Source organism: Staurois parvus, unplaced genomic scaffold (assembly GCF_062004578.1).
Source record: "Staurois parvus isolate SC_StPar_1 unplaced genomic scaffold, SC_StPar_1.0 ptg000287l, whole genome shotgun sequence".
Classification (NCBI taxonomy): domain Eukaryota; kingdom Metazoa; phylum Chordata; class Amphibia; order Anura; family Ranidae; genus Staurois; species Staurois parvus.
In genome coordinates, this window is record NW_028318083.1 from 10,631,828 (window position 1) to 10,657,599 (window position 25,772).

The 25,772-nt window shown below is 43.1% G+C and overlaps 1 protein-coding gene and 1 pseudogene across 2 annotated transcripts in view; both read left to right on the plus strand.

The window, feature by feature from the left end:
* Positions 1 to 11,226, plus strand: part of LOC149458376 (uncharacterized) — a 44,934-nt pseudogene extending 33,708 nt beyond the window's left edge.
* A 6,079-nt stretch (positions 11,227 to 17,305) lies between these two features.
* The window catches only part of RIPOR2 (RHO family interacting cell polarization regulator 2), a 213,311-nt gene continuing 204,844 nt past the window's right edge, over positions 17,306 to 25,772 (plus strand). Inside the window, exon 1 of one of the 2 annotated variants that reach the window (XM_089682232.1) lies at positions 17,306 to 17,524. In XM_089682232.1, coding sequence (XP_089538358.1) covers positions 17,452 to 17,524 — 73 coding nt within the window. In that variant the 5' untranslated portion in view covers positions 17,306 to 17,451. The remainder of the gene's footprint in view (positions 17,525 to 25,772) is intronic. The other variant, XM_089682235.1, reaches the window with a different exon arrangement.

A 25,772-nucleotide genomic window follows, 5' to 3' on the forward strand; every position in this document is an offset into this window, starting at 1 on the left:
TGCACTACAAACAAAAAAATAGCAAAAAATTTGAAAAAGAAAGGTTTTCTTTGTTTCTATTACAGTATAAAATTTTGCAAACAGGTAATTTTTCTCCTTCATTGATGTGCGTTGATGAGGCTGCACTGATAGGTGGCACTGATGAGGTGGCACGGATAGGCAGCACTGATGAGGCGGTACTGGTGGGAATTGAGGAAGCACTGATGATGCTGCACTTATATGCAGCAATGATGGGCACTGACAGGGAGCTCTAATAGGTGGCACTGATGGGCGACAATGACAGACGCAACTGCTGGGCGGCATTGATGAATGGCAATGCTAAGCACTGCTGGGCATTGGTGGGAGGCACTGAGGGGCACTGGTGGGTGGCCCTGCAGGGTATTGATCATCAGGGCACTGATCACCAGTGCTGTGATGATCAGTGCCGATCTGCTCTGTGACAATTGGCGGTTCTTGGCAGTTCTTTCCAAAAACACTGTGACAGCGTGAGGAAAGTGCAGCCGATAATTGGCAACTGTATTTACCCGGTGATCTGCTGTGTAATTGGACACAGCTGATCATGTGGTAAAAGGCTGCTGTGATCATGGAGACTGCCAGGTGCGCGCCACTGGGGTGCACAGGCGGGCGCATTCTGGGAGGACGTCATATGACACCCTTCCAGAACTGGAAAAACGTGCTGTAGCCGTCATTCGGCTATAACGCAGTTGGCAAGTGGTTAAAAAACCTTATGATTTACAGTCCAACTTCCTAGTCACATAATTATAATGATCATTAGTAAGGTATTATACACGTGTCATATACATGACCTTTACACCTTCTATATACACTCACCAGCCACTTTATTAGGTGCACCTTGCTAGGACCGGGTTGGACCCCCTTTGCCTTCAGAACTACCTTCATTCTTCATGGCATAGATTCAACAAGGTGTTGGAAACATTCCTCAGAGATTTTGGTCCATATTGGAATGTGTTACTGTTGCCTTTCTATCATCTCTAACCAGTCTGCCCATGGGAATGCAGGCTGCACCTTATCCCTCCTCCCCGAATACCATACCTATAAATTATGCTCAAATGACTACACACACAACATTTCTTTCTGGCATAACATTTGGCTTAAGAACTTTTATTGGTAAATACGCATAACATAAATTAACTACTTGCCAACCGCAGATAGCCAAATGACGGCTACACTGCGGCCGGCCAGTTCTGGGAGGGCGTCATATGACGTCCTCCCAGAACGCGTTCGGGGGCGCGCACCCAGTGATCTCCGTGATTACTGTGTCCTGCTGACACAGCTGATCATGTGATGTGGTAAAAGGCCAATCACAGTGGCCTTTTACTACGTGATCAGCCGTGTCCAATGACACGCTGATCACTGGGAAATGCAATTGCCAGTTCCCGGCTGCACTTTCCTCACGCTGTCAGAGCAGGGATCGGCACCGATCAGTGCCCTGATGATCTGTGCCCAGCAGTGCCACCCACCAGTTCCGCCCACTTGTGCCCAGCAGTGCACCCACCTATGCCCAGCAGTGAAGCCACCTCTGCCCAGCAGTGCACCCACCTGTGCCCAGCAGTGCACCCACCTGTGCCCAGAAGAAAACCTCTTCTATGTCTTCACCACAAAAATCGTTTGAACTTTGCAAATGAACATATAGACAAGCCTGATGCATTTTGGAAACAAGTTCTGTGGACCGATGAGGTTAAAATTGAACTTTTTGGCCGGAATGAGCAAAGGTACGTTTGGAGAAGAAGGGGCACAGAATTTAATGAAAAGGACCTCTGTCCAACTGTTAAGCATGGGGTTGGATCAATCATGCTTTGGGGTTGTTTTGCAGCCAGTGGCACAGGGAACATCTCACGAGTAGAAGGAAAAATGGATTCAATAAAATTTCAGCAAATTTTGGATGGTAACTTGATGCCATCTGTGAAAAAGCTGAAGTTAAAGAGAGGATGGCTTCTACAAATGAATAATGATCCTAAACACACCTCGAAATCCACGGGGGATTACATCAAGAGGCGTAAACTGAAGGTTTTGCCATGGCCTTCACAATCTCCTGACCTCAACATAATTGAAAATCTATGGACAGACCTTAAAAGAGCAGTGCGTGACAGACAGCCCAGAAATCTGAAAGAACTGGAAGACTTTTGTAAGGAAGAATGGGCAAAGATACCTCAAACAAGAATTGAAAGACTCTTGGCTGGCTACAAAAAGCGTTTACAAGCTGTGATACTTGCCAAAGGGGGCAGTACAAGATATTAACTCTGCAGGGTGCCCAAACTTTTGCAGACGCCATTTTTTTGTTTTCTGTTATTTTGAAAGTGTAAATGATGGAAATAAAATCTAACTTTTGTTGACATATTATAAGAATGTCTAATCTGTAATTTGATGCCTTTTGGAGATTTTTCCATCTTTCCTTGGCTTCTTTATGCACATTAATACAAATTTTTAGCTGGGGTGCCCAAACTTTCGATTCCCACTGTATGTATATATATATATATTATTATTTTTTTTTATTTTTTTTTAACCACTTGCCCTCAAGAGGATTTATCCCCCTTCCTGACTAGGCCATTTTTCGTGATACGGCAATACGTTAACTTAACTTACAATTGCGCTGTCTTGCAATACTGCAAAAAAAATTAGATTTATGTCTTTTTTACCCCCAGAAATGGAGCTTGTTTTCAGTGGTATTTGATCTCCTGTGCGTTTTTTATTTTGTGAGCTATAAACAAAAAAGACAGACAATTTGGGGAACAAAACAATAATTTTTTACTTTTTGCTATAAAAGATATCCAGTAAAAAAAAATAAAAAAAATAAAATTTTGTCATACATTTAGGCCAAATTGTATTCTGCTACATGTCTTTGCTAAAAAAAAATCGCAGTATGTGTAAATTACCAGTAATTGGTTTACATGAAAGTTATAGTTTCTACAAATGGCGGTATATATACTAGAATTTTTTTTTTATACTACTAATGGAGGCGATTAGCGGCTCATAGCAGGACTGCGACGGGCATTCTGACACTGGGGGGAACTGACTAACTGTCACTGACATCCCCAGTGACACTAATACAGTGATCAGTGCTGATAAGAAGCACTGACACTGTACTAATGACACTGGGCAGGAAGGGGTTAACATCTGGGGTGATCAAAGGGTTAACTGTGTGCTTGTGTGTGTTTTACTGTGTACTGTGTTTTAATAGCAAGGCAGGCTGTTTTGTATTGCTCTGCTATGCAGAGCAATACAAAGCAGCATACTGGAGCTGACATGGGAGAGATCTGCACTGTTTACATACAGACCTCTCCCCTGTCAGTGTTCCTTGGCGATTGCCGGAGGGGAATCCCCAGCCAGGACCCGGTGATCGACAGCTGTAGCCACCCGGAAATACAAAAATCACATATATATACACACGTGATTTTGCGCAGCCCTGCTGCCCTGTAGCAGTAATTCTGCTTAGGGTGGTCGGGAAGCAGTTAAAGATTATTTATTGTTCATGCATTTGATATACTGACTTTTTAAAGGATCGATCCAGCTTTATCCCCTCCTACTGACTCCATGGCATATTGACCACTGATGATGGGGCATTTCTTCCTCCCACTGACCACTGATGATGGGGCATTTCTTCCTCCCACTGACCACTGATGATGGGGCATTTCTTCCTCCCACTGACCACTGATGATGGGGCATTTCTTCCTCCCACTGACCACTATTGATGGGGCATTTCTTCCTACAACTGACCACTGATGATGAGGCATTTCTTCCACCCAATGACCATTGGCAATGAGGCTTTTCTTTTCCCAAAAACCACCAGTGATAGGGCACTTCTTTTTACTGATGATGGGCAAATTCTTCCACCCAATGACCCATGACAATTGTGCATTTCATCTTCCCAATAACCACTGACCATGGAGCCTTTCTTCCACCCAACGACAACTGGCAATGAAGCATTTCTTCTTTTCACCGATGATGGGGCATTTCTTCCTCTTACTGACCACTGCTGAAGGGGGATTTAATCATCCTGATCACAGGGCATTTCTTCTTCCCACTGACAACTTACGTTTCTTCCTTCCACAGATGATGAGGCACATTTCCTTCCACTGATCACCGATGATTAGGCATTTCTTCCTCTTACTGACCATTGGTATTGAGGCAGTTTTTCCTCCCTCTGTGGAATGTGCATTTCTTCCTCCCATTGATGATGGTACGCTTCTTCATCTTACTGACCACCGATGATAAGGCAGATCTTCTTAATGACTGCTAACTATGGGGCATGTCTTGCTTTTAATGACCACCGATGATGGAGCATTATATCCTTTTAACAACCACCAATGATGGGGCATTTCCATGCCACATGCAAAAAAGGTACCATTTCTTGAAACTAAATATCAGTGGAGCTAGCAAGAAAGACTTATGTGCATGGTAAAATAGCTGCATTTGAAGTGGTATTCCTTTATATCAGTTCTATTCATCATCTCTGATGATTGCTCTGTGTGTAGAACAGTCCTCACACATGTTAAGCTCAGGTTCTCATACACACTAGAGCAGGACTTCAATTCTGCTCAGCACATACAACTTGAAAAGAGATACTGTCTATCCTAGTGCTGAGTGTGTATGATGGCCTGCAATAACCAGTGAGGCAAATGAGACCATCTTGTTTAATTGCTGGAGGAATTTCTCAGTGGCCAAAACAGCTGTATGTATCCATTGCCCCGTTACACTCGAACCAAAACAAAATGTATGTTTTGGATCGTGGATGTCTTCCAAAAAGTGACTTACTTCCTTGGCAGCTAGAAAAAAGGATATAAGCAAAACCTGGGCTTAAATATACTTTATGTCCTTATGCACCCCCCCCCCCCACCACCACCACCACCACACTCTATTTTAATATTTTCATTATTTTGATTGCATTTGATTATTACATTTTGTCATTTGTAGTAAATGTGTTTTTAGTTAGCTGTTTGCATGTTTACATTATTGCTCTCGTTAAAGCTGTAAATGTTTATACCATTAATGTCCCCCTGAGAGGTGTGACAACACTGAATAGAGGGTTGGCAAGGTTCCATCCTTTGGAGCCGAGTCCCTTGGCTGGGCTGGAGCAGAGCTCATCATTTCTTTTACATAAGTGCAGGAACTGGGGTGAAGCTGAATCCAAAACAGACAAAAACACAGGAACTTGTAGCTGCTTATCTTAATGCGGTTTCACCTTTCTGTCATACATGTAAAATATTAGCATGTGATTAAAGCTAAGCACCATGCAGATACAAAAACGACAATCACAAACAGTTATGTGTATAGAGTATTTTGCAGAGGCAATAACATGACTTTTCAATCAAAAAAATCTTATTGCATACATAAAATAAATAATATCAATAAGTCCACACTATTACATGGGAAAACAGGTGTAAAATAAATTCCCAAACAATACATAATACACTACTCAACAAAAATTAGAGGAACACTTTTTAATCAGAGTATAGCATCAAGTCAATTAATCACCTGGCCTCCGAGGATTTACCCCCTTCCTGACCAGGACATTTTTTGTATTACTGCGCTGTGTTACTTTATCTGACAATTGCGCAGTTATGCAATGCTGCATCCAAATGAAATTTACGTCCTTTTTTTCTCACAAATAGAGCTTTCTTTTGGTGGTATTCAATCGCCTGTGCGTTTTTTATTTTATGCGCTATGAAAAAAAATGACCGACAATTTTGAGCTTTTTGCTATTAAACATGGTCAGTAAAATTTTTTTAAAAAATCAAAGTTCGTCATAAACTTAGGCCAAAATGTATTCTACTACATGTCTCTGCTAAAAAAAATCCCAATACGTGTAAATTAAATGGTTTATGTGAAAGTTATAGCGTTCACAAATGGCGGTATATATACTGGGATTTATGTATTTATTTTTTTTACTAGTAATGGTGGCGATCAGCGAGGGACTGCGGCAAGCATTCTGACACTTGGGGGAACTGACTTTGTGTCACAGACATCCCCAGTGACACCAATATAGTGCTAATAAAAAGCACTGACACTGTACTAATGGCACTCGGCAAGAAGGAGTTAACATGTGGGGCGATCAAAGGGTTAACTGTGTGCTGTGTGCCGTTTTACATTGTGTCCTGTGTCTGTGCTTCACTGTAAGTGCACTGCTTGGCATGGCTGTGCTATTAAGAGCCATGCCAAGCAGTGTGCAGGAGCTCACAGTGAAGAGAACTGTATTGTTTACAAACAGTTCTCTCCCCCCCACCAGAGATGCTCGGCAATCACCGGGCGCCGGAAAGTAATCAACGGACGGGACCCAGTGATTGACAGCCTAGGCCGCAAATGGTGGCACAGGTAGGGAACGCACGCATCCGCTACCCAGAACTGCTAAATCATCTGTATATACGTGATTTTGCGCACCCGTGCCAGCCTGTAGCAGTACTTCTGCTATAGGGCAGACGGGAAGCAGTTAAACTCCTGAGATGTTGATCTGGTCAGTTAAGTAGCAGAGGGTAACTGGAGGAATTGGGGGAGGCGCAACTGTCCAACCCTGGGAATCCTCTTCATACAGTATTGCATGTGTGCTTCCATAGGCGTCCAGCTCTAGTGGCAGTACTGGCGCCCCCCTGCTCCACATTATAACAGTGCACCTAGGCCACGTGCCCCCACTCCCCCCCGCTTCTTGTCCTATTCACACAATTTAGCCTGCTGCGCTGAATGAAATAAAGGGCCTATTCACACTGCACCACTGCAATGTATTAGGACGCACCTGCACGTAGTTCTGATGTTATAAATAAGTGGTGTTCATATCTCTGCATTGTTTTGCAATGTGATTTGGAAAATATGACCTATCTGATTTTCTTTCAGTTCTACAGCATTTTAGTGTGGGATAGTGTGATTAGCGCATCAGAACATGTTACATGGAACACCAAAAATCGCAAATACAATGCAGATGAATCACTGACGAAGACATGTGAATGCACCCTATCCCCTGGTTCCCATATATGTGGCTGTGCAGACCGCGTTTTGCGCGGGCACAAGAGCACATTCATTTGAATGGACTTCCGTGCCCAGGGACACGCAGGAAACAAGTCCCTGCACTTCTTCTGAAAACTCAGCCCTCACAGGAACCTTGGTTCCCAGTATGGTTGCGTTTTCCAGTGCAGGCGGCGTGCTATTAGAACGAATGGCACCCGCTCGCGGGTCCACATTTCATTGTGCAGGTGGTGCGGCTGCATGGATTTTCGTGCGGATCCGCAGCGGCACCACCTACACAGATGTGAACCAGGTGGGTGTATCGCCAGCTTTAGAGGAGGACAGGGGAGATATGCTTTGTCTGTGCTCACTCTCCACCACTGAGGAGATACTGACGCACACAGCACCCAATTTTCTTCATTCCATTAACAATAAATGTGTCCCACTTATTGCTTATGGGCGCAAGATAACCAAAAAGCATTCTTCCATAGGGAGGTTTGTTGGTTATCTGACATAAAATTGGCACTCTGGTCAACGTAGAGACCGCCCTTAAATTCAGCAGACAAATGTCTAGTGTTTGACTGCAAATGATTTCTGAACAAGATCCTACACGTATGATTGTCAGATCAACGCAATCCATATCTGATCCTCAAAGGCTGCATATTTTGTTTAAACAGCCCTGATGCCCAGATACCGTTATCTGACTGCTGAAGTATGTCAATATAAACAGAGACATGTTCACAAGCAATCAAAGTTCAAAGCTCTCTTCTACAGCTTACTGGCAGTTGGTAAAAAAGTATGCCAGAATCACGTCATATTTACAGTCAGTGAAAATGCCATGTGAAAGCTGCATCTCCACCGAGATTCTTAGATAAAGGGAATATATTCGGGCTAGTTTAGCAACAAATATGATGTTCCAGTTTAAACCTCCAATTCTACTCTTTGAGGTTGAAGGAACTTTGTATGTTTTATAGGTATACTTTCAAGAGGTAATCTATTTTATAATTAAAATTGGTCATATTGTGGCCAAAGATGATACATTTCAGAAATGAACTCCAGGGTGTGCGCTGACAATCCTGGTGAGCCTCTATGAGCTGCTTGCTTTGGACAAACTGCCAAAAGATATATTTATACAACACATACAGACAGTAAGTAAAGAATCAACATGAAGATCAGTGTTGTTTATAAGGCACAATAAGGCCCCAGGCACATTGGCAGGGCTGCTGTTTTCTATGCTTCAATTATGAATGAACGCAGTGAGTAATCAGTACCAATCACTCACTGTGTTCATTTGGGAAAGAAAGGGGCTGGTAAATGTGACATACAGTATTTATCAAGCCCCTCCCCCACTCTCCATCCTGCAGGATCCTTTTCTGTGCTCGCAGCTGCCGTCGGGAAGGAGAAGATGGAAGCTGGCACCACTGCTGGGCTGGCAGCATACAGAGAAGCCTGGGCAGCAGGGGAAATCGTATGTTGCACAGGGAGAGTGATCGGTGTGGCAGGGTGGCAATTACTGGAACCAATCCCCTGCAGCAGCTGAAAGCCAGCGAGAGGGAGAGGAGAAAAATAAAACTTTCAGCTGCTCCAGAGAGCCATACAGGGAATCAGTTCCAATAATTGCCCCCCCACCACCACCGTGCCGATCACCCTCCCTGTCCACATCCAATTTATCCCCCCTGCTGGCCTGGGTCCCGTACAGGAGGACTGGTGGTACCCCCTTATCCATGGCCCTGCACATTGGACATTTAGCCCTGGTGCACGAGGCTCCAGCATTTAGGGCACTGGTACATCATCCGGTCCTGCTGCCAGAATTCTATAAAACTCTATAAGGGGCTAACCGCTGCTATGGCTGGATGGGCCCCATTGGTGCACCTAGTAGTAGTTTGGGGCTGTATGCACCCAAGGATGAATGCTTGGAAAGCAGATTACTTGTGTTTTGGGCATTCATCCCTAGATTCATACTACCCTAAACATTACATATATATTGTACATTCACATCAGTCCCTAACCCTCAAACAGCATACAATCTAAGGTCCCTAACATACATACACATACTAGGGCTAATTTAGACAGGATCCAATTAACCTACCAGCATGTCTTTGGAGTATGGGAGGAGACCAGAGTACCCCAAGGAAACCCACACAGGCACAGGGAGAACATGCAAACTCCAGGCAGGTAGTGCTGTGGTTGGGATTTGAACCAACGACTCTAGTACTGCCAGGCAGAAGTGCTAACCATTTAGCCACTGTGCTGCCCATATTACTACAGGACAAAGCAGAGATGTAGCCACATGGAGTGGCAATAAAACACAGGATCTGATATCCTCTGACATGTTTGATATGAGTATTCTGCTGGAGGCTGTAGTTCTGTAAGCAAGCTAAGGAACCCGAGGAACAAGAGGTAGGAAAGATGGGTATAAACATTCTTATTTGCAGAAGGTTGTGGGTTTTTTTTTTTAATTCCTTTAGGACTCATTTACATCAGGTGCGTTGGGACTTCTCAGTGGTGCCTTACCTAGGCTGTCTGGGCTACCAGTGCAGGGCTAATGCAAGACAAGACAACAAGCCAGTACATACCACAAAAGAAAGTACTACATGCTCTACTTTTTTCAGCACAGTGTGTTGCTATGCAATCCATCTCACGGCAAAAAGTATTATCGGGAGTCTCATTTTTTCTGAGGCTGTATCACCTTCCAGCCTGTCTCAGTTTCTTTTCTGTACGGCAAGCTCTTAAAGGCTATAAAAAAGGCAATTTAGTAAAAGATAATAGAAGCCCTATTACCCCGCTATATTATCACGGTTATGTTCAGTGAATAATTTATTATGCTCTTCTGCATATGAGGCTATTCTATTTAGGGTGGTTTTTCTATTGCCGTTTTTGCAGCTTTTCGGATATCAGAAATGTTACCAGTATCTGACCTTAGGTTCACATCTGTGCTGGTGGTGCTGCTGCGGAAAAACTGTGCAGCCGCACCATCTGCACAGAGAAATGCGGGACCCGCGGGCGGGTGCCATTGGTTCTAATGGCACACCACCCTCACTGGAAAACGCAGCTGTTCTGGGAACTGAGGTTCCCGTGCGGGCTGCGGTTTCAAAAGAAGTGCAGGGACTTCTTCCCTGTGTGTCACGGGCACGGGAGTCCATTCAAATGAATGGGCTCTCGTGCTCGTGAAAAACGTGGCCCGCACGGCCGCATATATGTGAATCGGGGGTCAAACTAGAGGATTGGGCATATTAGTTTCCAACTTAACTATTAGAGCAGATAACCTAAGAATTTTTCTTCCACGTTCTAAAACCGATCAGTTTGGTTCTGGTAAATGGATTTATCTAAGCACTTGTGTAGATGCGAGTATCTGTCCTATTAGATTTTTACAAGCTTATATGGCAATAAGTCCAATTATCAACTCAATTATTTTTATACATAAAAATTGTTCTCCGTTAACTATTTATCAATTCTCCGCTGTCCTGAAAAAATGCTTGTCGCATCTCAATTTGATTAACTCCCAGATAACATCTCATTCCTTTCGGATTGGGGCAGCTACTGAGGTTGCCGGAATCGGTTTGGAAGCCAGCTGCATTAAGAAAATTGGTAGATGGCGTTCTGACTCTTATAAATGACAGCTTAGACCTCATTCTTTTGTTTAATTTATAACAGGTAATCAGCAGGTTGTATGGATTCTGGGCCATTCTTACATTTTCTCGGCCCAGAAAAGAGCGGCTGACTGAGTTTTACCTTGGTCTGGACCCGGACGCCTTTCACATTTATTGGCATGGGCATAGGGGTATGTTGTGGGAGGACCTGGTTTTCGAGTTAGGAAAGCTTTATGCTTTTTGGCCTTCTCCAGACATTCTGATAATTCACTTGGGAGGTAATGATATTGGTAAAATTACAACTTTTGATCTTATTTCTAATATGAAATCTACTTTTCGCTTTTTCAAGTTGGCATCACCTAACACGGTTTTAGTATTTTCCAAAATAATTCCTCGGTTGAGATGGTTAGATTCTGTTATGTATAAGCCGTTTGAAAAAGTCAGAAGACGCATTAATAAAGTGGTGGAGAAGTTTCTGGTGCCTGATTTGGGTATTTTGTTTTGCCACTATGACTTTGAGGATGTTTATCAAGGTATGTATCGTCATGATGGCATTCATTTGTCTGATATAGGCCTTGACCTTTTTCATCTTAATTTGCAAACATGTATTGAGTCGGCCACAATTTGGGGGGTTGGTGACAGGTTGGTGTTATTTTACCCCCCTCCTTTCTGTTGGGACATGTAAGAAGATTTTTTATATTAAGGATTTGTCAGCTCGAGTCGTAGTGGCTGGGCTGAGTGGTTAATACATTCGTATTATTTATTGAATAAAGTTATAGTGTGATAAATGTTTTATTGTTATATTTTAAAATATTTATCCAAATACAGTATTGTCTATGTGGTATTCTTAAATATTTTCATTACATGTTTGTAGTTTAGCATGCTGCCTGCGGTCCCAAGACAGGAAAGGGGGGTTTAGCCGTTATCACCCCCCCACCCCCCTTTACTCATGGGACCATGGCAGTGGCAGAAGAACCCCTATTTATATAGCTTTTAATGGGGATAATCTTATTGGCTATTGGAGGCCACATCTTAAGGAACCTTCTGGAATCTTGGGGGGGCTGAAGCTTGATTGGTTAATGAAGTCAGGTGACCCTCCCCAGAAGATTCCAGAAGGTCTTGGGGTGCCCTATTTAAGGGATCTGCCAGAAGGGTTCCATTCCAGTTGTCAAAGAGAGCGGTTAGAGGAGCTCCCCTCCTCCAGTCACGGATGGATTATGTGGTAGGTCTCTTTGTTGTAAAGCAAAGGGGACCTGTAAGTAGATTATTTATATTAATGATTTCTCAGCTCGAGTCGTAGTGGCTGGGCTGAGTGTTTAATACAATTGTAATATTTATTGAATAAAGTTATGGTGTGATAAATGTTTTATTGTTATGATATTTGAAAACCAATAAACCAGGCCGTGGCCTATATTTATCCAAATACAGTGTTGTCTACGTGGTATTCTTCTATATTTTCATTACATGTTTGTAGATTAGCATGCTGCCAATTGCAGACTCTCACGCTTTCCTAAGGCAGCCTTTTCAATTGAACACGCATGTGTTATTGAATGGCAATGGTGTAAATTCAGTGATATTGGAAGGCTAGGTTCACACCTATGCAGTTTGTGTTTGATGCATTTCTGCAGTGCTTTTTGGTTTTTGCACATGCGTTTGACACATTTTTGCGTTTTTTTTTTTAACTTGTTGCTGGGCAAAAATACAAAAAACACATCAAAAATATACTACATGCTTTTCTATGGCATATCCATTGAAGTCCATAGAACCAAAAACGCAACGTTTTGTGTTTAAAAAAGTCCCTGACCCTTTTCAAAAAATGCACCGGATGAAAACGCGGAGATGTGAGCCTGTCCCATAGGAAATCATGTTAAATAGACTGCTGTGCATTTCTGCAAAATGCAGCAGAAAACGCATAGGTGTGAACCTAGACTGAACAGGGCTGCCCCTGCACTGCAAGGGTTGGCTGCTCATGTATGCCTAAAGCAAGCCATAGATTATGCAATTTTTTTTCCTTCAACCACAGATTGAATCCCTCCTGCTCCGCTATTGTATTCTCACAGAGGGAGGTTGCCATGCTGTCAGAATGCAATGATCGCTGCTGACTGCTATAGCTGCATGACGAAAAAACCCAACAGGTTGGTTGTACTGAAGTTGAGCGATAGGTTGACTTGAGTACAACCAGTTTGCCCATTAGATGGGTTGAATTTCGATCTGTCTATGGCTGGCATAAGGGACTATGAAACACAGTTTAACTTAGCAGATCCTCTGCGCTGCCAGACCGGTTCCGGCAGCCTCTTCTCCCCTTCACTCCAGTGGTCTAAATTCCTCTGATGTCATCAAGACCAATGAAGGGTCCATTGCCCTGCCTTGGATGTGAGGATGCAGAGGGACAGTCCACAGTCAGAACAGAGGAGAGTGCCGTTTGCCAGGGAAATGGAAGATCTGGTAAGTAAAGGTGCTCTTACCCTCCCATTGAACGAACAAACAATCACTCATCTCTTGCAGGGCAGACGAAGCCCCATTGCTAGGGAGGACATTCTCGTTTTTCCGAGTTCAGCTTTTCTTTGCTCCCAGGTGATCCCAATCCCAGCTAATTACTTCTAACAATATTAAGTTCACTAGCGCCAAGCCCTACCTTTTCAGAGGTCTGAGATTCAGAACTGGGATTCCAAAACATTGAGGCCACGTTCACATTGGTGTGCTGCAGTTTGGCCGAAGTGCAAGTGTGTCCATGGTTTTCCTGCATTTTGCCTGCAGTTTAAGCTGCAGTCCCAGACTTCTATTAGGTTGTGTTTTTTCTTTTTTTAAAAGTGCACCAAAAAGTCCTGTATGCTGCATCTTAGGTGCGCTTTCAGAAAATTCAGGAAAAACGCACAACCTAATAGAAGTCAATGGGACTGCGGCTAAAACCGTAACCACTTGTGGAACCATACATTGCTGGACTACAAATGGTTAAATTGGGATGATTTTCCCAGTGCTGTTTTTAGAGCAGACAGCTGGCTCTCTTGTAAAAGCAATCCTAGCGGCTAGCTAGCTGTTCGTTCACTTTTGCAGTCAGCAGAAGGGAGCGATCCCCATCCCACTGCCTTCTAATCATAGAGGAGAACAGAGACTGGAACCACTCTGTTCTCATCTATGATATAGGAAACCAGAAGCAATGAGCTTTCATCACTTCTGGTTTCCCCAGATGCAACTAGCGCCATTTTTGAAAAAAGAAAAGCATTTGATCACACAGATCTTGGTGTGATCAAATGCCTATAAAGGGCAGCGGATGGATATGGGGTCTTATAGACCCCTGATCTCTCCATAAAGTGTGCCTGTCACTGCTTAGGGATGTTTACATAAAAAAAAAAAAATTAAAAGCGACAGGATAAAAATAAAGATTTTTAAAAAATACAAGCGCCCCAGTCCCACCACGCTTGCACGCAATGGGGAATGCGCGCGTCGGTCGCGCAAGCACAAAAAGATCATCCCACACATGTGAAGTATCACCACGAACGTCAGATCACGTGCAGTAATTCTAGCACCAGACCTTCTCTGTGAGCCTGGGTTCAGATATATACGGTGCGGTCAATCGCATGCGATTCGCACAAGAACCGCACTGAATTCCTATGCAAATCACATGCAATTTGTGTGAGGTGCGATTGAAGCCATACATTTTGTATGGCTCTAATCGCACCGCACCCAAAATATGCAGGACCCTTTTTTTGGGTCCGCACTAGAATCGGATTGCATGGGTATTCACACCTATGCGATCCGATTCTGCACATCGCACCGCGTTTTGCAGACCGCTTTCGGGGTGTTGTTAACTTAACATACACACCCGCATCGGTTCGCATGAACGGGGTGCGATTCTGATGCTGTGCGGAATTCGCACTGAAAACGCCGCAAATTCCGCACCGCATCAGTGTGAACCAGGGCTAAATCTAAACTGGTGAACTGTAAAGGCTTTTAAACTGTCGCCTATAGATAGTAAAATTTATGACGTCACCGTTGCACGGGCATACGCAGTTTTAAAGCGTGACATGTTTTGTATCTATCTACTTGGTGTAATATCTTTTAGATGTGACTAAAATTGGGTTACGTATTGTGTTTTTTGCATTAAAACTCAAAAGCATGTATTAAAAAAAGTAAATAAAATGCGTTTGAAAACCGCTGCACAAATACTTATTTATGTGACATAAAAATTGCAACACCAACCAATTTATTCTCTACGGCCTCTACTTTAAAAAAAAAAATATAGTGTTTGGGGGTTTTAAGAAATTTTCTAGCAAAAAATACTGATTATTATATGTAAACTAAAAATGCCCAAAAAGGGTTGGTCTTCAAGTGGGTAAGGGAGGGTTGTAACCCCTGTCAATTTTTTTTTTTTGCCATCTGTGTTTCACAGGCGCAACAGGAGACTACGGTGTGAATTGCATCAGCAGAAATCTGATTGCTGCAGTCCTGTTTGACACCTCTGAGCAGCCAGCTGCGGCCGTCGAGCCCTGTATACTTCGATGGCAGGTTATGGCGGCTGCAGCTATTTCTTCTTGTTCACACAGTGTGTATCCAGCAGCACGTAATTGCTGGCTGTGCGACAAACCATCATCCAAGGCTGCTTTCACACTGATCCGCTGCAAAAACACATCTGTTGCTAACTTAAAGGATATGTTCACCTTTGGGAACATGTTCCATGTTCCACCCGTTTTTAGGGTGGAACATGGAACATGTTCCCGTAGCTCAGTGTTTCTCAATTCCAGTCCTCATGGACCCCCAACAGGTCATGTTTTCAGGATTTCCATTATTTTGCACAGGTGATTTGATCAGTTTCACTGCCTTAGTAATTACCACAGCTGTTTCATCTGAGGGAAATCCTGAAAACATGACCTGTTGGGGGTCCATGAGGACTGGAGTTGAGAAACACTGCTGTAGCGCAGCCACGCCTGCTGCCCCCCTCCCTGTGACAGATAATACGGGGAGAAATTTCCCCGTACTATCTGTCAGATTTGAAAACAGCGTGGCAATGCAGGACTCCGCCCACACGCCCGCGTCATCCATTCACAGACTTCCGTGAATGAATGAACTGCAAGTCCTGGCAACCTAAAGCTTGGAATACAGGATTAGAAATTCGACCGATCGGTCATCTGACGACCGAGAGGCATTTGTTCGTTGGTCGAAATCGTTAACCAATCTACAAAAATCGTTCATCGGGCAATATGTAGTGTTGACGTCTTCCGTACAAGTGGAAGTGATGCAGTGTGCGTGTGACCTTGTAGCCACGCCCTTCCAGCCAGAACAAGCGATATACACAACAATTAACAGCAATGAGTATAATATAGTTTATTACATTAACTATATACATAAATAGTGATACATAAAAATAGAATATGCAGAATTCTGGTTTCATTATCTCATTAGGCCAATCTACGTTTAATATTTGGATTTTTCGTTCGTGTTTACGAAGATTCGTTGGACATAAACATCCGGGTCATCTTCTGTTTCTGCTCATGCGTGATAGCGTTTTTTTCGTACAATCGTCATACCACCGCATAGAAAATCATTTGTTCGTATGCGAAACGGCAACATTTTTCACTGTTGTTCAACCAGATTTTTTTGTACACAATATCGTTATCAGTTAAAACATCCTGCTCATCAACGAAGAGAAAATCGTTTGATTAGTGGCTCCGCTAAATTTTTCGTATGATTTTCTAATTGCGGGACATTAGCAGTTGTCGGCTTGTAGTTTTCAATGGACTATCACGACACTGGAGCGCCGTGGTCGTTCATTGAAGCTTCCTGTCAGAATATCTACTTGATCATATATCCTGTACAGGCAAGCAGATATTCTGACAAGTCTGCATGGCATCAGCAATCTACTGATCGCTGGTGCAATCAATACCTTCCAGACGCCTTTCAACAAAAATAATAAATGCACATTTTTTTAAAAATGTGCATTTATTATTTTTCTCCAAAAGGTGAACTTATCCTTTAACACCCCGGTCACATCAACCTGACTTTGAAATCGTGCGACTTACAGTGAAGTCGCACGATTTCAAAGTCTGGTTAATTGCCGATTTCAGGTGCGAATTGCAAGACATCTGACACAGCCGTCGATGCAAATCGCAGCAAAAGTAGTGCACGCACTACTTTAGAAATTGGTGCGGCTCCGACCATGTCAGAACCGCACCGATATGACCGCTCTAATTGCGGACAATAGGGTGCGACTTGGCATTATTATTATACAGGATGCTCGGCACTTTACAAATTAAAGGGAGACAATACAGCAATGATACAGTTCAATACAAGAGGGTTAGAAAGGCCCTGTTCCTTGGAGCTTACAATCTATTTGATTTGCAAGTCGCATGGCATGCAAATCGCATGTCAATTCGCAATCAGTGTGACCGGGGTGTAAAATACACACCTGCATAAATTGGGGTACGATTATGATGAGGTTCAATAATCGCACAGAAACCGATGCCAATTCCACACCACATTAGTGTGAACCACGTATCGTATATAATAGCGACATCATCACAGTAACTAAAATTGTTTCCTTTGGTCTGCCTAAACAAGCAGAACAGAAAAGAGCATTCATCCTGATCTGTAACCATTCAGCTGTGTCCCAATATATCCTGGGTGTACCCATACAATGTATCTGTAGAGGGAAGATATAACAGCACATGACATTTCCCCTGCCTCTGGTATCCATCTGAACTTCCTGTGTGCACAGAACACATCTTCCCAGGCCTGCCCAGGGGGGGTTCTCCCAGAACACATGTACCTACCTATGATGTACACAGAGCAGGAGGCTGTCATCATCTTTGTAGAGAGGATGTTGCTGTAGTCAGGAAGCAGTAGATTCAGTTCCTCCTTCTGTGATCAGACAAATCCTGCCTGGGAAGCTGTCCCATCACTTCTGATTGTCAAGATGTCTGCAGGGGAGGACACAAGCAGTGCACACCTGAGTGAGGTGGAGGAGGCAGATGATGTGCTCTCTGAAGGTAACCTACTCCTTTCTATATGTACTTGAGATCTGCAGAGCCATGTGTATGGGGAGGGACTGTACAGTCTGTTATTACTGTGCATCTACAGAACACTGGCACAGGAAGGATTCTATATTAGAACAATGTTAATGATGGTCTTCTTGGTGTAGCTGGTCATTGCTCATAGTCTTTATACTCCATCCTTAAGTGCATCAGAATGGTCATGCTTTTGTTTCCATGTGCTGCTATTGAAGTCTATGGGCCTGGAAACACACTGTCGCACCAGATGTGAATGGGCCCCAGAGACGATCGTAGGCTTCTTCTTCTAGTGCAACAAATCGCACAGGGTAAAGATCCCGATCACACTTGTGCAAACCGAAGCCTTACCACAAGAACTTTTAGGGTCCTTTTCATATTGCTCCATTGAAAAAAAACAAAAACCACCTATGCACTTTTATGCTCCGTTCACACACCTATGCAGTTTGCTTTTTGTCCATTTTGCAGTGCTTTTCCCAGTTTGTTTTGCATTTTTCTACATGCGTTTTTCACATTTTGTGTTTTGTTCAGCTCCCTTTTTTTTTTTTTTTTTTTTTTCTTTTTTTTTTTCTGGGCAAAATTAAAAATGCAAAACATGGCAAAAATGCACTACCATGCATTTCAGCAGATTCCCCATTGAACTCCATTGTAGCAAAAATGCTGCTTTTTGCTTTTAAAAAACTCACTGACCCTTTCCAAAAACACAGCAGCTCAGAAAAGCATAGATGTGAACATGTTCCATAGAAAACCATGTTGAATGGACTGTAGTGCGTTTCTGTAAAAAGCACTAAAAAACTCATTGGTGTGAACTGAGCCTTAGGCTCCATGCACACTAGCGCTTTAAGTTAAAAAAAAAATTGGGAAACCCGCTTGTAATAGCATTCAGAAGCATTTAGGAGCATTAGCATTTTGTTAGCATTTTTCTAATAGATGTAGGAGTGAAAAAAAAACCTGAAAAATGTTGATAGCGTTTTAGCATTTTTTTTTTGTTTCTGCTGGAAAAACGCTCGGGAAAAAAACTTTTTTTTTTTCTGCTTCTAAACTCTGAAGCTCAAAAAATGCTAATAGCCTAAAGTAGTGTGCATGGACACATAGGATAACACAATTTAGCTTCTAGGAGCAGAAAAAAATATGCTAAGAGCTTAAAAAATCGCTAGTGTGCATTAAGCCTAGTGTGTTTTCTGGTTGCCTGACTCCAGTCATGCACCTGTGAAACATGGACATGTGACTCAAAAAAAAAAAAAACATGCGGTTGCATGTTTTTGTGGTTTTTGTTTTTTTTTTTTTTTTTTTTTTTTTTATACAATTTCAATAGGGAGGTTCGTTTTTTAAAACCTGCAGCATGCAGGACTTTTAAAAACACACTACGCCTACAGTTCATTGGTGTGAAGAGTTCCATAGGATTTAAAGGGATACATTTTTCATGCATTTTTTTTCCACTTTAAACCCCAAAATAACATCAAAAACTGACCAGTGTGAAAGGCCTCTAATAGAATTTCCATTATATTTATTGGTGCTCTCTTACACTTGAGCGTAGAGTTGATTGAAGCTCGAAAAAAAAAAACCAAAAAAAATACATGAGCTTCTTTTGGGGCAGAGTTGTGCATTTTTGACCCAACAGACTTCAATGAGAGGACCTAAAAAAATGTGTGTAACACGTGTGGGGTTTTTTTTTTTTTTTTTTTTTTTTTTTTGTTTCCTGTTGAATAAAAATCCCCAAAAAATCACCTGAAATGCACAAAAAAAAACCACAGCTCAATTGTGAATGAGGCCGATGTCTAAGCAGCACATATACAATAGGATGAACTTGATAGACTATACAAGCATTAAAATAATGCGAGTTCATCAACGTGTTTAAATAGAATTCGAGATATCCTGATTTCATATTGTAAAGATCAACTGACCATCTAAAATCTTTGCATGTGTAACCAGCCTAAAAGTAACCTGTATTGAGATAATGATAAATACTGCCATTGCTGGTCTGCTGTTCTGATAATGCTAGTTGCCAGGCTGCCATGCTGATTTCAGAAATACTTTATGCCTAGGTTCACGCTACTGTGGGCCGCGCGGCCTGCGTTTGCTCGGACACGGCAGCCCATTCATTGCAATGGGCTGCTGTGCCGATGTTTCCCATAGGCAAAAAAGTGTGTGCACCTTTTTTAGAACATGGCCGCAGGGAAACCGAATGGTCTCTTTCCCGCACCTGCAAACGTGCTGTAGGCTGGGATGCGTGGGGGTGCTATTCAGAATGAATGGCAGTCAGTGTGATTTAGGTGCGGTTCCTGTACCTGTAACCAGACTGCAGGTAGGTGTAAACCTAGCCTGAGTCATTTAGGCTGGCCATAGATGGTTTGAATATTTGCCTGTTACTGCTGAAACCGTTTGGGCCATAGAAGGCTCCATAGGTCGCTTTTGAAGGTATATTCCATCTTAAAAAAAAAAAAAAAAATAAATGCATCCATATTGAAAAAAATGCCTATTATTATTATTATTATTTTTTTTTTTTTTGTTTTTTTTTTTTTTTGTTTTTCATGTTCATGACACAGAAAAACATTGCAACTGTGATTTGCAGATCACAGGTGCAATGCACAGGTTCCTGCAGAGTATTCCTTCAGCCTCCAGTCCAAATCTTTGGCTATGGAGCTGAAGGAAGTGCTGGACTATGAGGTCTCATTCACATGTCACCTGGTGAGAATGCATATTCCTGCGCATGTTTTTTGGCATTTTGCATACAGCAGCCCATTCACATGAATAGGCTGCCGTATGGGTGATATATGCACCCAAGAAGCTGATGTACCAAGTTTTGCAACAGAGGTGCTTTTGGCAACATGTGCTTTGCCACAACAAACTGCATTTGGTAGCGGAAACGCATTGCGCATTTTTCTGCAAATGAGAGCAGAAAAGTGCGATTCTGCCTGCATTTTCAGAGCAACCAAGTGTGAATGCAACCTGACTGTGGTGACTTCACTACACTTCTATTGAGAACTATGAGTCCCTATACTGTGGTGGAAGATGGGACTTGTAGTCTCACCATTCACCGATCTCCAGCTGCACAGCCGTGTCAAATTCAGAATTGAATAGAAGCCTGTGCGGAAGAGAACCCTGTGATTTCAGGTAAGTGGTGGAGGTGAAGGGAGACTAGGGGATGGCTACACGGTACATTTTCAATATAGGTGTATCAATAATCCTGCTGTAAAAGGTGAGATTAATTCTAAAAATTGACTGAGCTGGGTGCAAAATGATCTGCCGACCAATGAGTGCATCCTATCTGACGCAGTGGCTGTTCAGTAGCACCATTGTATACAGGACGCTGTGGGTGCTGCATTGCCTGAACACAATAGCTGACAATGGGAATGGGAGACAATCAAGCCGTGCATGGCTACCTTTAGGACGATTGTGCAGATACGGGGCTACGATGTACTTGCAGCATGCATGTTCCTGGCTAATGGTTCAGACAGTGTGGCAGCCAGTCTCTGTAATTGAAGACGATGCTAAGAGATGAAAAGGCTTCCTTTGCTGACCTTCTGGAAAAGCGATCTTCCTGGCAACCTCTGCCAGGAAAATAGCATTTTCGGAAGGCGGTCAGCAATGGAAGCCTTTAATTCTTAGCATCGTCTTCAATTATAGGCCAGGAGGCTCGTATTGCTGATTATTTGAAGACTCTGTAGGAAAGGAGTGTGCTCAGGAAGATATTTCTGTAAAAATAACTGGGATGTGGGTGGAAATCATGTACAGAAACCACAGCGGAAAATGGAGCAGGCATGCTATCTGCATTGTTGTGTTTTTTTTTTTTTTTTTCCTCAAATTATGAAAACCTCTTCTTTTTCAAGTCCGGACCCACCCCTGCATATCGTTTCACTTAGGTGAAAGACGTGTACTGTCCTCACTTTGCCTATTGGGATTTGCACGTCACAAAGTGCTTCATTCACAAAGCTGTAGGGGGTGAGCCACTGCAGCATCATCGGGAGGTGTGCCGGCTGAACCAAGAAGAGTCGGCGGGCCTCTTGATGATCAGTATGGCGTCACTGGACCAAGAGGTGGCAGAAAACCAGAGGGTCTCAGTGGGATTTTCTGGACGGGTGAGTATTGGTAATGGAAGAAATGGACCACCTGGTAAGTGTGTTTGTGGGGGCAGCCCCAGCCCCAAGAGTGCCCATCAATGCTGCATATCGGCACAGCCTCATCAATGCGCATCAGTGAAGGAGAAAAATTGCCTGTTTGCAAAATTTTATAATAGAAACAAAGGAAAACTTTTTTTTGTTTGTTTATAGTGCAAAAAATTAAAAAGCCGAGTGGTAACTAAATACCACCAAAAGAAAGCTCTATTTGTGTGAAGAAAAAAATGATAAAAATTTCATGTGGGTACAGTGTTGCATGACCGCGCAATTGTCATTCAACGTGCAACAACGCTGAAAACTGGCCTGGGCAGGAAGGGGGTAAAAGTGCCTGGTAGGCAAGTGGTTAATGCCAATGTAAACAGGGCCTAAAACAATCACAGATGCTCTGCTCAAGCATGAATGCATGAAAGTATCTATGGGCAAAATATAAAATCATATATTTTATTTCCACATTGTATATCAACTATTTTTAGCCTACTTCTATTAATCTGATCAATTTGAAGTTTGTAAACTAGATAACTATTTACTTTCTTGGAATTCTGTGACATGTAGTCACTATGCCCTGTGATTGGGCACTGCTGTGTCACACATTTCACAGAGCCTGCCTTCTGAACTAGAGGAGCTGAGAGGAGGAGTTTAATGAGGCGGAGTCATTACAGGAATCACTGCTTGCAGGTAGCAAGGTACCATGGTATATGTAGTCCTTAGACAAGGAAAGTAAGCAACAGAGGAGGAGCTGCAAAGCATGCAGGGAATCCAGGAAGTTGTAGAAGCAGATGGCCAGCAGACTGGCAACACTCGCATGAAATTAGGATGAAGTAAGTTTATATTGGATTGTCAATAACTATTGTTTATGTTGCTATTACAATGCTGATGTTAGAGGAAAGTGCTGTGACCATAGAACTCATTCAAGGGCTCCTTCACACTACAATACACAGAAAACTCATACATTGATGTATTTTTTTTGTAAGTGTTTTCTGCTTTTCTTCTGTACAGGCCACATCAAGGGTGAAAATTCTAACTTTTTTTTTGCATTCTGATGGGTGCATTGCATTGGCAAGTGTTTAAATGTGTTTGCTGCATAAAAATGCAAGCATGCTGTATTCTTATACAGTGTACACCAGGGCTTAAATTTTTTAGTCTAGACCTACTAGCCAGGCACAGAACTTACTCTCCACCAGTTGCCCCACCCAACCTTGCCCAGGTCTGCCCCCAGCCCTGCCTCCAACCACACCCCCTTAAAGCTTATGAAATTACATTTTTCTTTAGAATAAAGAGTCCAAAATATAAAACTGTACACAGTAATGTATATCCCAGCTCCCCTGTACTCCATTATAGTGATATGACGTGTATACAGTAATGTATATCCCAGCTCCCCTGTACTCCATTATAGTGATCTGACATGTATACAGTATGTATATCCCAGCTCCCCTGTACTCCATTATAGTGATATGACATGTATACAGTATGTATATCCCGGCTCCCCTGTACTCCATTATAGTGATATGATGTGTATACAGTAATGTATATCCCGGCTCCCCTGTACTCCATTATAGTGATATGACATGTATACAGTACTTACTCCTCGAGTCCCCTGCGGCGGTAGAGAGGGCGTCTTCTCTCAGTGGAGGAGAGCGGACCTCTCCTGCACCTGTCACCTCAGCGGCGGTGCTGCAGAAGCCAGAAAATGGAAGTTGTAAACCGGAACTCTGCTTCACAATGAGGCCTGGAGCGCAGGTACTCGCTCCATGCTTCATCTGTGCTCGCCACAGAGGAATTTCTCCTTGCATTTGGCGAGCGGCTTTTTCAAGCCCTGGTGTACACCAATGCACTTGTTTGGTGTGAACAGTATACATAGAAAACAGTTGTCTTCTCAGTGATGTCTGTGACGATCGCGACGTCAGATCCCAGCCCTTCACACCAAACTTGTGACCAAAGGAATAGCCAATCTAAAACCGCGATGTCACGTGCGTAACAATGCCACGCCCAGCTGCACCCTGCACAACGATTTTCCAGCTAATGGACCACAATCGATGTACCGGCAGCCTTAGTGCGATTGTTACTGGGTCAGGGTAATTACACAACTAACCCTTCACACTGCAACCACCTCCATTTTGTACAGAGAAAGAGGAAACTCGGCAATATCAGCAATAAGACTATGATGGTTGAAATAATCGTCTGTATACCACTGTCACCGCAGGCAGGTTATACAGAGGGTTAAACACACACAGTAGTGCTCTTTAGCGGCAGGAATTCGTAATTTGCATTAAAGAGCTTTAGAAACAGTTCAACACTTTCAGAAAGTAAGATTTATTACTAAAAGGTCAAAAGGGTGCAATAAAAATATTTACAGAAAAAGATAATAGCACAACAAAGAGATAACAGGAAGGAGTTTAAAGGGTTAAAGTACTTGCCAGTCAGCCTTGGTGTAAGCAGCTTCAAGTTTCATAAGTCAATAGGATTTCTTGTCTCTACTGTCAGTTTCGATGTTAAGACAGTAGACTCTTCTCTCTCACACCCCACTACAAGCATAACAGCCTTTTTCTAGGATCTCAGCAGGGTATCTCCTTACAGCAGAGAGCCAATTGCCTCATTTGGGGAGGGGTGTTGGGGGGGAGACCCAAGCTAGAACAAAAATCCCTCATGGCTTATATTATGGCCCATAACTTTTCCTCGGGGCATTTAGCAGCCGTGCCACTAGTAGATTAATAAGCAGACGCATCTGCGGAACCGTTAGATATGAAATATTTGCGTGAATGGTTCAGGAGATATCATTTTCTGCTTTTCTATATATGCCAGCTAAGGGGTGTAACCTATCAGGAATCCTGTATCAATGTGACCAATCGGAATATATGCCTGGGTTTTTATGTAAGTCCCTCATATTCCAAGATATGAAATCATAGGAGAAAATGGATGTTGAATGTGGTGTCTAGTTTATTACTTCTCTGGAATGTCTTTGAACTCAGTGAAGGGCTTGGTTTACGCTTTTACGATATCCCAGATTGCAAAACTAACAGACAGCTAGGCCCCAGCTCCTTTGGGGGTTCTATAGCTCGGAGCTCTCCTGCTGTGCTTTGGCTGCCTGTGACCTCTGTCATCACTCAGCCCACATGTCACTCCACAGCGAGGGAGGGGGGGGGGGGATGATTGGAGGAGGCAGCTTTGGGAGTGAGAATTGGTACAACATGGAAAATTCTTAACAAAATGGAGGTTCATGTCTACCTCTGGGTGCACAATTGCTACAATGTCCCCTTGTTTTAACCTCCTCCCGCCCTCCATATAAGGCAATGACACGGCGGGCCTCTTGTTCTGGGAGGATGTCATATGACGTCCTCCCACTCTAGCTGTGCATGAGTGCCCCCAGGGGCGTGTGGTGCGCTGTGTCCCTGGAATCGCAGTAAAGAACTGATAACACAGGCTCTGTCATGTGATCAGCTGTGTCCAATCACAGCTGATCGCATGTAAATCTGAAATGCCAGTTATCAGGAGTCCTCTCCTCACGCTGACAACATGTGAGGAAAGGAGAGCCGATAAACGGCATTCCTCAGAGAGGACATCTACATCATAAGTGCCCTGATTATCAATATAGCCCCATAATTGCCACCTGTCAGTGCCCATCAATGCCACATATCAGTGCCAACTGTCGGTGCTGCCTATCAGTGCCAACTGTCGTTGCCCATAAGTGCAGCCTATCAGTGCCCATCACTGCAGCCTCATTGGCACACATGAGTGAAGGCAAAAAAATACTTACAAAAGTTTATAACAGAAACTCGCTTTTGATGTATCTTATCTGTAGCTCTTTTTTTTTTTTTTGACTACGGGTTCAGTCTGTATCAGGTGGTCATTTCAATAAGAGGATGGGCAGAGTAGAAAGGATCAAACAGCATTTTTACACGATGCAGAGGATTAACCCCTTAGGTTCCACAGTGAGTATAACAAGCATGCTTTACTGCATCTACAGACTGATTTTACTGTTGTGGGTTTAGTAACACTTTAACCACTTGCCCTTCAGAGGATTTACCCCCCCTTCCTTACCAGGTAATTTTTTGTGTTACAGCGCTGCGTTATTTTAACAATTGTGCGGTTATGCAACGCTGCACCCAAATTAAATT